Here is a 13,199-nt window from a genome sequence, read left to right as displayed (position 1 = left end):
TTGTATCTAACCCATACTCGTCCTGACCTTTCCTTTGCTGTTGGCCTTGTTGCTTGGTTTATGCAAAACCCACGTGAAAGTCATTGGAAAGCAGCTAAAAGAATACTTCGTTATGTTCGAGGTACAGTTCAGTTTGGGATTCATTACAGTGCCGAAGCATCTCCTCTATTGGTTGGTTTCACTGATTCCAATTGGGCTGGTGACCCTCATGATTGGAAGTCTACTGCAGGTTATGTGTTCACTCTTGGTTCAGGACCTATTACATGGGCTTGCAAGAAACAAGGTGCCATTTCTCTTTCTTCAGCAGAAGCAGAGTATCGTGGTGCCGTAGAAGCTAGTAAGGAAGCCTTGTGGCTTTGTCAGATCCTGTCAGAGTTTGGCTTTCAGCAGCAGCATCCGACTACACTTTGGTGTGATAATTAAAGTGCCATTCAACTATGCAAAGATCCAGTCCAACATCAGCGCAGCAAACACATTGAACTGCACATGCACTTCATCAGAAATCTCATTCATGACCATGTTCTTCAAGTGAAATATTGTTCAACAGATGATCAAGTTGCAGACATCTTTACAAAGGCTCTCACAAAGGCGAAGTTCACTAAACTTCGATTTATGGTTGGAGTTCAGGAAGTTGTCACTAAGGGGGGATAGGCTCTAGTGCCTCCTTCCTTCTCCTATTGTGTCATATTTGTAAATCCTTCAATCCTATCCCAAGTTGTTCTTAAGGGGGGATGTTAGGATATTCCGACACATAGGAAATAGTTAAGTACAACTTGGTCTAGTATAGAGTTAGGTATAGAGTTAGGTAAAGTGTGTTTCTTTACTATGTACATTTTGTAACTTACAATCCGACGGTCACGATATGTAGTGATCTGACAGTTCATTCTCTCCTCGGTATTATCGACACTTTATCCGTGGCTTAACACCTGATTGGTCCATGATCTCTATTTAAAGAGCATGGAGGGTCATTTGTAGGGTAATCCGTCTATGAGAGAAGCATATGTAAATTTTCATTCTTTTATTAATAAATTGCCTGAAGTGGCCGCGTTGGCTCAGGTCGTGGACTGTTTCCCTCTTTGAGGGTTTTAACCACGTCAAAATACTGGTGTATTGATCTGTGATCTGTTTGTGAGCGGTGTCCTTTGGTGTTCTGTCTGAGGAACTTACCCTGTAAATTCCTACATGATTGAGGTTCCATAAAGCTTGATCTCTGCATGTTCTTCAAATACGAACCAGTCTCCACACCTTACATCCTTGCTCAATTGAAGGAATTCTTGAGCTTTGGGAAGAAATGTTGGGGGAAAGGTCCCATTCAAGATATTGTAGGCCTTTGGAAGGAATAAAGAAGTGAATTCGAACATGCCACCATCTCTTGGATCACCCCTTATCAGGTCTGTCCAGAATACCATTGACTGGTTCTTTTTGTTTATGTCAACAATATTTAGTTCCAAACTTGTAAAATGTTCAACATTCTTGTACAGAAATAAATAAGTAATAACTGAAGGAAACTTAAAGGAACCAGTGAGTGACAGTGTCATGAATTGAGTATTAATAGTGTCTACCCAAAATGTTGGAATATCTAGTACTACTTTTGCTTTCATCATCAAAGAGAAAAATCCCAACACTGCTTTATCAACCTGTCTAGAGTCTTCCTTCCCCAAAATCTTAGAAATCATCTGCAAGATTGGTCTTATATCTGCTGCAAAGATGTCTAAAGAAAACACATTTCCATCTGGAGAGAATTGTCAAGATTTAGGAGCTAAGAATGAGGTAGCATAAGAAAAATCTTGGGATGACAGGTTATCATAATATGAGACCAAAGACTCTTTAGTAAAGGTGGTATAAGTTCCAAACACAGGGTAATTCAAAGCTTGGTGAATTAACTGAGAGGTTACTTGGAAAACATTCTCCCGAGACTGATTCATTACAAAACACTTCTTAGGGTACATTGATGAGGCTAACCATTGAATGAATTCAGGGAACAATTGAGTTCTTGGGACAAATGCTGCGAAAACACTTGACCTAATCATTGCCATGAATACAGGGGACTTTTTATGGTTCAGAGTGACTTCTTGATACAGGGAAAGGTGCTTAATTGTGCAAAAGGTGTCAGAAATATCATGTTCAACGTCAATTAACGGGGTATGGATGACAAAGGAGGAACTTACTTGTTTGGTCATGGCGTCTATGAATGACCGTTGCTGACTCGGAATGCTGAACTGGACGTGAAGCCGCTCGGTACCAAAAGCAAATGACTAATGCAACGAGATTTTCACTTTCCTTTTATATATGGTAAGCAAAACGGAGGGAACCTGCAATTTACGTAACAAATTAATGGAGTGGCAGATGAGGTGACGGGGGTACGGTGGGTGAGCTGGACAGAAATGAATGGGAGTGGCAGATGGCGTAGTGGAGGTGATGTGGAGCAAACAATGCTGGGTGGCCCACTGTAGGGGTAGGGAGTGTACGGGAGTTTGATCAAGGTTGAACCCCCCCAGCGATTATGGGTTGTTGATTTTAGTCAGCCATGTTGATGTCAGGGTCAACTGTGGGGTTGGGTTATGATTTATAACTTGTGCTCCTTGTTCCCCCGCAGAACACTTTACCTGTCTCCCTTGCTGATCTTTGATCGCACTTCACTGACATGTTCGTGCTTTAACCGATGGATCGGACCCACTTTCATAACATCTTTAATGCCGCTGTTAGTGTAACTAATACTCCAACATTTCTAATTCTCTTTTGATTTTCAAAACTTATTATTCCATTTTTTTGAATTTTGAGTAATATAAAAAATGAAAATTTAAATGACAAAGTAGGCTACAACATGACCCTCAAGCCTCCTCTTATAGTTTTCTCGTTGACAATTCAATGACCGAGATTAAGTCCCTAATCAATGTCTAAGATTAACTCTGGTTTGATCCATGACTTTTGGACCCTTCTAACACAGTTTTATATTAATTCACATTAATATTTTATTTTCCCTAAGTTTAGCCTTAGGGACTCCATTAAAAATATTAATTATTTTAATATCTTCCAAACTGTTTAGAATCTACCCAAACCATTTTTGGGTATTGGAGATCTTATGTGCTTTAGCCTCTCCACCAATTTTCGTTGCTAGAGCACATGCGGTGCTACCCCAAATCAACAATTATCTAGATTAGTGAACCCTACGATGAGGATTCCATCAGAGAATTTTGAGGATCTTGTATATCCCCAACTGAGAGATGTTTCCTTTTTGACTAGATGTGTGATGAGCCTTGTCCTAGATGACCTCTTCCTTTCCTTTAGTGTCCACTGAGGTTCCCAAGAGCTATACCCTTCATGTTTTGTCTGTCATGGATTTTGGTCCTTCATAGTTCCCATGGTGATGTTACGAGCTCTTGTTTCTAATGTTTCCATGATGCCATGACACATCTTATTATCTTGGTCATATATGTAACACAAGATTTAGGAGCTTATGACAGTACCCTTTTATGAGGGATACCATCTCACTCATAGTAGAGATTTGTTACTCCCTCTTTTCTTGGCCCCTCTTCTTCAACATCCTCCATCTTTCCAGTGATATGCGCTTTTAAACTTTCCATAGCTTTGAATCTTAGCTATACTTATTTTGTCTACTTGAGGACCAAACTTGACTTTCCTTTCTGCACATGTTTGAGTTCTTTTAACCTTCAATGTTTTTTTCCATCAACTTGTCTTTCTCTATTTAGCATAGAGACCATAAGTTGTTGAATGTGGTAATCTTCTTGTTCATGGACATTTGTTATCTTGCCTATCTGTTAGTGCATCAATGATGGTTATCTTCCTTCCTAGATCTTGTAGATAGAATCTTATGAATATATCCTACATCCTTTAATACCCTTCCCTTTCATGTAGATCAGATTTCGTGTGACCTTCTTCATTGCACATTCAGAGGTTGAGTTTATCATTTTCATCACTTTTGATGTCTCCAATATTGCTATGTGAGGGGATCTTTCATAAGTATCCCTTTCCATAAATTCAGAGGAGGTCTTGTGATATGTTTATTGACTTCAACTACTTAGAGGACTATGTTTATCCTCCTTCATGTTGAAGTTTCTAAGTTTACTTAGTTAGAAACCCTCCATGCACTTTATCTGATTTATTCCTACCTACTTGTTCCGTTACTTAACAAGTTATTTACAATGTAAATACTGAAAATAAACACTAGTGCATGCTCAACATATTACAAATCAACAATAGAAGGAAACAGGAACAATCACACCAAATGACACCGTTATTTTTAGACCAATGTCCCCGGAAAAACCCAATGTGGGAAAACCGGTAATGCGATCTGAGTGTTTTCTTATTAACCAATATCAGAGTACAATCTGGGTGCCGAAACTGGCCTACCCAACAGAGAATTTCCTTGGTAGTAATACCTCTCAGTTTGAGACAAATCTCCTGGCTGAAACCCCGGATAACCCTTTCGGCAACTCCTCAGCTCCAATCTGCCCCAGAAACCTCAACATCTGGCTTTCTGGACTGCGTCAGCGCCTCTCTGCCCAGCGTTGGCCCTACGTCACCCCGGATGGGTCTGCGTTAGCCTTAGGAAGCCCTGCGTCAGCTTTCTGGCCCTCTGCGTCAAAAACACTGGCCTCTCTGAAGCTTTGCGCAACTCCCGGCTACCTCTACGTGGCCCTGCGTGAGCTTTGGTTGCTACTGCGTCACTCTCCCCGGCTACTGCGTTGCTCTCCCAGCACTATCTCTGCCTCTCTGTCTCTCTGTACTCAATGCCCCTCAGCTGCAACTCTGATCACTGATTCTATCTCTCTTAGCAAACCCCGCTCTAGAGAATAGAATGACTGGTCACTCTAGTGTCCTCTCCAAGTGACCCTCAAGCCTCCTCTTATACTTTTCTTGTTGACATATCAACGGTCGAGATTAAGCCCTAATCAACGGCTAAGATTAGATCTGACTTGATCCATGTCTTTTGGACCATTCTAACACAATTTCATATTAATACACATTAATATTTTATTTTCCATAAGTTTAGACTTAGGGACTCCATTAAAAATATTAATTAGTTTAATATCTCCTGATTTGTTTAGAATCTGCCCAAACCCTTTTTGGTTATTGGAGATTTCATGTGCCCCAACCTCTTCACCAAATTTCGTGGCTAGAGCACATCCGATGCTTCCCCAAATCAAAACTTCATGCAAGGAATCTTGATGACCCATCCAACCTATAGATGTCCTTGCAATCATGAAGTCATTTAACCAAATTTATAAATTGAAAAGATTCTTGCTTGTCATGTGAAGATGAAATCTTCACCTTGATTGCTTTGATGATGTTTGAAGAAGGCATATTAGTTCTTCTTCTTGGATGACCTTCTTTTGAATGTGAGTCTTTTCTCAATAGAAGAGGTCGCTCCTTTTGATGAGGATGATTTGTTGCTTTCTCGGATGATCTTCTTCTAGGGAAAGGAGATGATCCTTGCTTGATTTCATAACCTTGGAGATGTTAGTGCCTTCAATATGCTTTGCTTTCTTTTGTAGTGTAGATCAGGACTGCTTCCATGTTGTCAACCTGTTCCAAGATGATGTGATCTTTATTTTGAGGTCTTGTTTTGTAGACAACTTTGATGAGGGTCTTGGTGGCCTTTTGATGATGACTGAACATAAACGCTCTTGCTGTTGTAGATTGTCTCCTTGATTGCATAGGAAAAAACCCTTGCTGATGTAGACTGTTATTGTAGACTGATCCTTCAATTTTGTCAAAGCCCTACAACTTGCTTTGATGCCCTTCTTGAAAACTGATCCTTTTATGTCTCTTTTTGCTGCCCTTCCTTTGATTTTAATACCTTAGCTCTGATACCATGTTGAAGAATCTAGGGCATCTAAAGTTAATTAGATTCTTCTAGGCATGATAACTATTTCGGAGGTGTTTTCAATTTTTCTTGTTATTCCATCCTTCACTTATTATTATTAGAGTGTGTCTTCTTTAGTTCATCAAATAGCTACCAAAACAAAGAGACAAGAACACAAGATGTTGGCTCTCTGCTAGGGCCAAAACCTCTCCCTCTTGGACAGGAAAACCTGCACAAAATTCTTTTTATAGAGATTCCAATAGACGAATACCAAGACCTTTGACTGTTGACCTATTGCGCCACTCCAAGACCAAGGCACCAATCCTCTTCTTTGTCAGTGTTGAGATCATCATCATGACTGCTCCTTCACCGAGATCACTGTTGCATCATGACTACTCCTTCATTGAGATCACTGCTGCATCGAAGTCTTCATTATAATCTTTCATGACTGTGATGACACCTTGATGTATGATGAGATCCTTTCTCTACGTTGAGACTATGATCATCCTTGTTACCAGGACTATGATTGCATTGAGAACTTCACCGTGTATATGGCTGTGTTCTTTTCACTGAGATCATCCTTATCGTTGTCATGTTGTGCATACATCACTATACTACTTATGGCGAGAGTGTACTCCTATATCATTCATCCGAGAACTATAGATCCTTTCTTCATCTGAAATACTGTAATAATGTCTCCATCCAAGATTCTTGTAACACTTAACCGATATTTCAGAGAAGAATACAAGATCTTAAGATTGTGATTACTCACTGTAATAACCACCGAAACTTCAAAGACCTCTGAGACTCTGTTTGCCTGCACCCATCCGAGATTTCAGAGATTTGTCCGATATTCTGTTCTACACGTTTGCGCTAACCCTTACTGGGTATATATAGTGGTTTGTCCATGCATGCAAGCCGACATGACAGTGTGAAATGTTGTGTCTATTTATTGAGCCGACATGACTGTCCTTTAGTTATTTAATTCAATTTGAGGACGACATGATTGCATTCTTCAACGTTTTGCTCGCTGCCTTCTTCAATAGGATTGTGCTTGTCTTGGAGGGCTATTCTAGACCTTTATATAGACTTGTATACATTACATATAGGCTCAAGAAGAGCACGACATTAACTTTTTGACATCTTAAGGCTCGCAATGGGAGCCATCTATAAAATAAACTTCTTGCTCATGAAACCCATGCAGCAAGGAATAATAACATATTCCAATGAAACAGGAATCGGCGATTTTTCCGAATAATCGCGATTCCCACTCTGCTCGGCCATGAAACGATCCGAACCGAATCTTCCCGAGTCAAATCGAGATGACCGAGTTTGACTCGTGGTCAACGCGAGTTTGACTCGTGAGTATGGCGATTATTCCGACTCTGCATTTTTTTCCGAGTCCCGCCAAAATTTTTGGGTTTAGGTTTATCGGGTTTTGGGTTTCGGATTGTCGCGTTTATCACTTTATCGGTTACGTGGTAGAGCTGTTTCATAATTCATCGTCCCGCGTCCATAGTCCCGCGTCCAGACTCCAGACACCGCACAGTCGACACCGCCGCAGAGCCTCAGAGCTGCATTCGACGCTGCATTGTTGAGATATCATATACCTGCGTGAGCCTTGAGGTAACCCCTCTCTTTATATATATAATGATGAATGGTGATACTGTGCAGTGTGATCATGTGATGCGAATCGCGATACAACAGAGAAGAACAGAGATGCTAATGCGGCAATGCTCTATATATAACAATTATGCGACATGCTTGCCATATATGTATCTGCCTGATATATAACGCAGAGTTAATCAGAATCCATACAAGTTTACAACTATGACCAACTATAACGCAGAGAGATGACAGACATAACCATATCGCAGAGATGCCATGCCTGCCATATATGTTATTATGTATCTGACAGTAGTACTAAGGTGCAACATCGTACAGGGATCAAGCTGTTTTCCAACTCTGATATTTATTTATCCAACTCTGATATTTATTTATCCTTATTTTATTTAGTTTGAGAAACAAATTGCACTATTTTCCAACTCTGATATGAAGCATATCAGATCTATTTCAAATCCACGTCTAATGAGGTAGCTTACTGATACTCCCTAAGCTACGTTCTTGGGATATGCACATGGAGGACCAACATATGTAATAAAAAGTTAAAAACAGGCCCACAACAAATATTACTCCTCTCTGGACTAAGATCAGAATTATTCTCATCCCCATCTGAAGTATGCTCCATTTGTTCCCAAAGATTCTTGAGGACTGAGTTTCCTCTTCTAATATGCCAATAAAGTTCAGGCAATCCTCATTGATCCTGAGATCAAATATCAAATCACCATGGACTTGAGCTTTCCTTTCTATCGTTGGACATCTAGCCAAGATAGGAACTGAGGGTTTATCAATTTCATTTGCTATGTGTGCAAAAGGGCATTGAAGCCTTTCTTTAATGTTATTCTCTACTAAACCTATCTCTCTGTACTCCACATTATCTGTTAAAATAGGCTTGCAGTGAATACTAGTCTTCTCTGGGCTAAGACTGAGATTATTTCCATCTCTATACTATATAGAAAGCCTGATCCATTTCCATCCAGAAACTTTTAAGAACTGAGTTATCCTCTTCTATAGTGCCACTAAAATTCAAGCCATCACCATTGATCCTCAAGTCAGATACCATATCATCATGGATCTCAACTTTCTTCTCTACCATTGAAGTTATGTATTATCATTATGGAGGTTGCTCACACCTCAGGCTAAGTCAAATTCAGGCTTGCAGTGAATACTAGTCTTCTCTGGGCTAAGACAGATTATTTCCATCTCTATACTATATAGAAAGCCTGATCCATTTCCATCCAGAAACTTTTAAGAACTGAGTTATCCTCTTCTATAGTGCCACTAAAATTCAAGCCATCACCATTGATCCTCAAGTCAGATACCATATCATCATGGATCTCAACTTTCTTCTCTACCATTGAAGTTATGTATTATCATTATGGAGGTTGCTCACACCTCAGGCTAAGTCAAATTCACCTGTGAAGACTTTCTGTTATTTTAATTTTTGCATGATCAATAAACAAGCTTGAAAATTACTTATTCCAATTTCCAAGCACCTTTTAGTATGCAGTGTTTTGTAAAATTTTAGAAGCATATGCTTCTAAGGACTCAAGACTCAGTGCTTTGGATCATGTTTGGACTCATAACATATATGAGATACTTATTTATTCACGATATTTTGGACATCTATTGATATTATGCATTGTTTGGACATGCCTTTACCCAATATTAATGAAAAATGGTTTTTTTAATTCAATATAGGTGTATATTTTTATTTAATGAATTCAACGATTTTTTGCCGATTTTTTCCTGATCCGATTAAAACTCTTCGCTCTTTTGCCTCGCCGATTTATTGCCAATTCCGAGTTTGGTAACATTGACAAATTCTTTTTCTTATTTACAAAAATCATAATTACAATGTTATGAAGACTGAACCTAGTTACTCTTTCTTCAACAGAAGGAACTCATCAAAGAAAGTTTGTGACTTGGGTCTTGGAGTGGCAAATAGGTCAAGGGTCTTGGTCTTGATATTCATCAATTGGAATCTTTATAAGAAGAAGAATTTGTTTGGATTTTCCTCTCAAGTCGGAGAGGTTTTGGCCCTGGCTTATAACCTATATTCTGTGTCTCTTGTCTCTTTATGGTTCATGCATTGGTAGCTGTTTGATGAAGAATAATACTATATTGACATAAGTAAAAGAAGATCCTAATCTAAGAAGTAAAAAACATTCACAAGTAGTTACTAATAGACGAGAAATCACTTAACCTTGATGCCCTAGATTTCTCACACTTTCAACAAAGTTTGGAGTTGATTGCCTTCGCCTATCATATGTTTGGAAGCACCGTTGTCAATAAACCATACATTATCATCTTTGAAAGTGCCAAAGAGAGAAAAAAAGAAACTTCCATCCATCACTTATTTTGCTAGCTTGGAGATGTTCTTCATGATGTACTCTATGATGTTTACAATGAGATTCCCAAGAAACTTGAAACCCTTCTTCATAAACCTTGCCATAGGGGAGAAAGTGCCAACTAAGATGTGATCTTCAATATCCTTCTTACACCTTAGCTCTGATACCATGTTTGAAAATCAAGAATCTTGTACTTGTGATGTTAGTTGACCTTTTATTATCTTTTATTTCTTGTTTAGCGAGCAATTACCAAAACAATGAAGATCACAAAGAGACAAAGTATGCAAAATATAGGGTCCAAGCCAAGGCAAAACCCTTCCAAGGGGAAAACCCAAAAAGAATACTTCTCTTCTTATAGAATCAGTTCAAGATGAGACTTCCAAGTCCCAAGACCAAAGCCAAAATTCCTTTCAAGCACCAAGCCAACCCAACAAGAAGATCTCTTTCAAAGAAACCAAATTCTTCCAAAGTCAATGAAGGTCAAAGCAACTTTAATTCAGAGTTTCAGCCCTGCAACAAGGCTTGCAATTTCAGCGCTTGCAACTCGCGCAAAAACCCTAGACAACTTTGCACGTGTGGACAAAAAAGAGTTTTCCTAAGAGATCTTCCTTCGTCTTCTACCTATTCTTCTTGTCTTTACCGCTCTTCTTTCTTCTTTGCTATTGCAGATCAAACTTGCTTGAGTGAGTGTGCTAAATGAGTCGAAGTCCTTATTTATAGCCTTCTTTAGGACGACTTGTCCCTGTTAGGGTTGACTTGGTCTTGGAGGATAATTTTGCTTTCTTGACTCAAAAAATAATTATTTTGTTTTGTTATGACGACTCCAAATGGGACTATAATACATGACAAAAATTCTTCTTTGACCTAGAAAGCCCTAGAAGCATGAAGAACATGCTTTGACCTAGACTTGAGCATGAAATCCATGCTTTTACAAATAAAATTTATTTTTATTTTTATATACAAAATATACAATTTCATGTTTACAAAGGTCATTATGAAGACCAAAACTAGTTACATTCTCCAACAAACGGTTGAGATTATTTTGTCACTTAAATAATTAAATTATTTGTCCTTAGAAAATAACTCAAATTTCCACAATAATTAATTTACTTTAATTATTGTACTTTTCCTAAGTTAGACTTAGGAAAGAAGACATAAATCACTTACTCTACGAAGCAAGCACCTAGAAGAGGCAAATAATGTCTCCCTTGTGCTAAGACACCAAGCCTCTGCAGAAGAGCTATCACTCACTTCAACACTAATTCACTCCTTCGACTTACCAAGCTTACCTCTACTCAACTTACCCTTCGGTGCTATCTGGCTTACCAATTAACTGTTGCCTCTCCTCCCCTGTGGCACTCCTTCAATGCTCATTGTCCATTTTTAATTTTTAGTTTTAACTTTCAAGTTTTGACTCTAGATATCGATGACCATAGACTGATTCTTTGACTCGTCACTCTTTACTATTTTTGAGTTTGAGTTATATCGATTTACTATTCCAGCCTTCAGACTTCAATATCTACTATAGTCTATTTTGCTTAGTGCTAATTAGATTCTAGAATTATGAATGATGAATTTAAATTTTAAATCAATTTAGAATCTAGAATCTAGAATGATGAATGATGAATTTAATTTTTAAATCAGTGTAGATTCTAGAAGGATGAATAATGAATGATGGATATGGATCAATCTATCTCATTATTGAATCTTGTGGTGGTGTATGAATGAATGATGTATGTATCAATATGAATGATGAGTATGGGTCAGTGTATTTCATTATTTAATTCAATTATGTATGGATCGATATATTTATGCTTTAATTATTGAGAATATATATATATATATATAGACTCCGACATTCCCCCTCCTCTCTAAATTGCCCCAGAATTTGAGGGTACTCCCACATGGTCCCCCTGTGCATCTCCCTGCACCCACACCCCCCCGTCCTGGAGTCTTGGTGGGACATTGCTTATCAGTGAGCAGAGATCGAGGTTGTAGAAATTTCTTCTCTCTTGTTGAACTTGTTATGCAGTATTTGACACCCATTTTTATTTACGATTGGATTTGCTATTTTGCACTTTATACCTGACTTAGGCTGCCTGCCTCATGTATATTGTGTCAAGCAGACAGAAGCTTTCTGGTGCTGAAGGTGGCCGTTTAAAAGAAGCAGCAAATATCAACAAATCTCTGTCTGCATTGGGGTAATGTTACCTTTATTTATTGCAGAAATCACGGATTGTTTATGCAGTATTATTAATATTGTCCACAATCTTTGAGATGTATTAGAACTGATCTTCCATAATATAACTTCAGGGACATTTGTAGGCAGCTGTTTCATAACTTGCGTGATTGCTAGTGCAGGTTGAGCTGCCTGAATTGAAATCTCTGGTGGGAAACAAGCCAATTACATTTACTCCTTCCTTTTAATGAAATGGACAGAAATTTGCATGTGTTATTTCAATAGTTTTGTTCAGTTGTATAACATTAATTGTAACAAGAGATTACTGCTACCATTAGTCATGGAGCATTATGTAAGGATGCACTAGTTAAACTCTTAAGTCATTTGTAATCTCTAATCAATATTTTAACCTTACTCACATTATATGAAAACCTAATAGAAAATAAACCTGTCTCTTGGGAAAATACAGATTTTTGTTCTTAAAATAAGATTGAAGTTTTTTATAACTTCTACAAATGATTTTCTTTGGTCTCAAGTATGTTGGCCATTTACATATGTTCCATTCACTTAAAATGCAGTATATTGTTTTTGTTCTATTATAATTCATTTTTCGAGTCGTGTCTCGTATGAATCATCATGACCAATGTAATGATAGATGGTATGGATTTTAGAGTGAAAACTTTTCACAAATATGTAAAGAAGAGCGACATATCATATTATTACCATAGAGTTTGTTGAATGATGTTGTCATTGATGCCAATGTTTGTTAATGAACACTCTTATATTTGTCTAGATTGCATTAGTTGGAAGCTGCAATTGAAGGATGGCTGGAAACCCTAACTCTAGGGTTGATATTCCCTGGACGATGGACATACCCCGCACTTGTTGAAGGTTTTTGAAAAAACAGATCACCGAATCTGCCTTAGAGATACTCGCCATCAGATGCTCCTCATCGAGCCAATTTCGGTGTTACATTGGGTGCCACAAAAGGCCTCACGGTTTAAAAAATATCCTTGTTTGAAGTTGAAGCCCTAGCTTATGGGCAAAAACCCCACAAAAAGATGATGTTGCAATCCACCATTGGCCAGCATATCATTCAAGTGAAGAAAGTTGGGCTCTCATCAAATTTTAAGACTAACATATTTAGTGAAGGGCTTTAAAGATCATCTCATATTTACAAGGGGTCTTGTCTTCAAAGAAAAATTGAAACCCTAATTCCAAA

At 38.3% G+C, this 13,199-nt stretch overlaps 1 protein-coding gene across 1 annotated transcript in view; it reads left to right on the top strand.

Annotated features, from left to right (window-relative positions):
• Positions 1-13,199, top strand: part of LOC149182457 (kinesin-like protein KIN-12D) — a 303,163-nt gene that overhangs the window by 170,067 nt on the left and 119,897 nt on the right. The window contains exon 9 of the mRNA XM_089414561.1: positions 11,925-11,999. Coding sequence (XP_089270687.1) covers positions 11,925-11,999 — 75 coding nt within the window. The remainder of the gene's footprint in view (positions 1-11,924; positions 12,000-13,199) is intronic.

The sequence above is a fragment of the Pinus tabuliformis genome, chromosome 3_2 (assembly GCF_031772625.1).
Source record: "Pinus tabuliformis cultivar Carrire ecotype Pingquan chromosome 3_2, CPIR1, whole genome shotgun sequence".
Classification (NCBI taxonomy): Eukaryota; Viridiplantae; Streptophyta; class Pinopsida; order Pinales; family Pinaceae; genus Pinus; species Pinus tabuliformis.
This window is presented reverse-complemented; position numbering and strand designations above follow the sequence as displayed.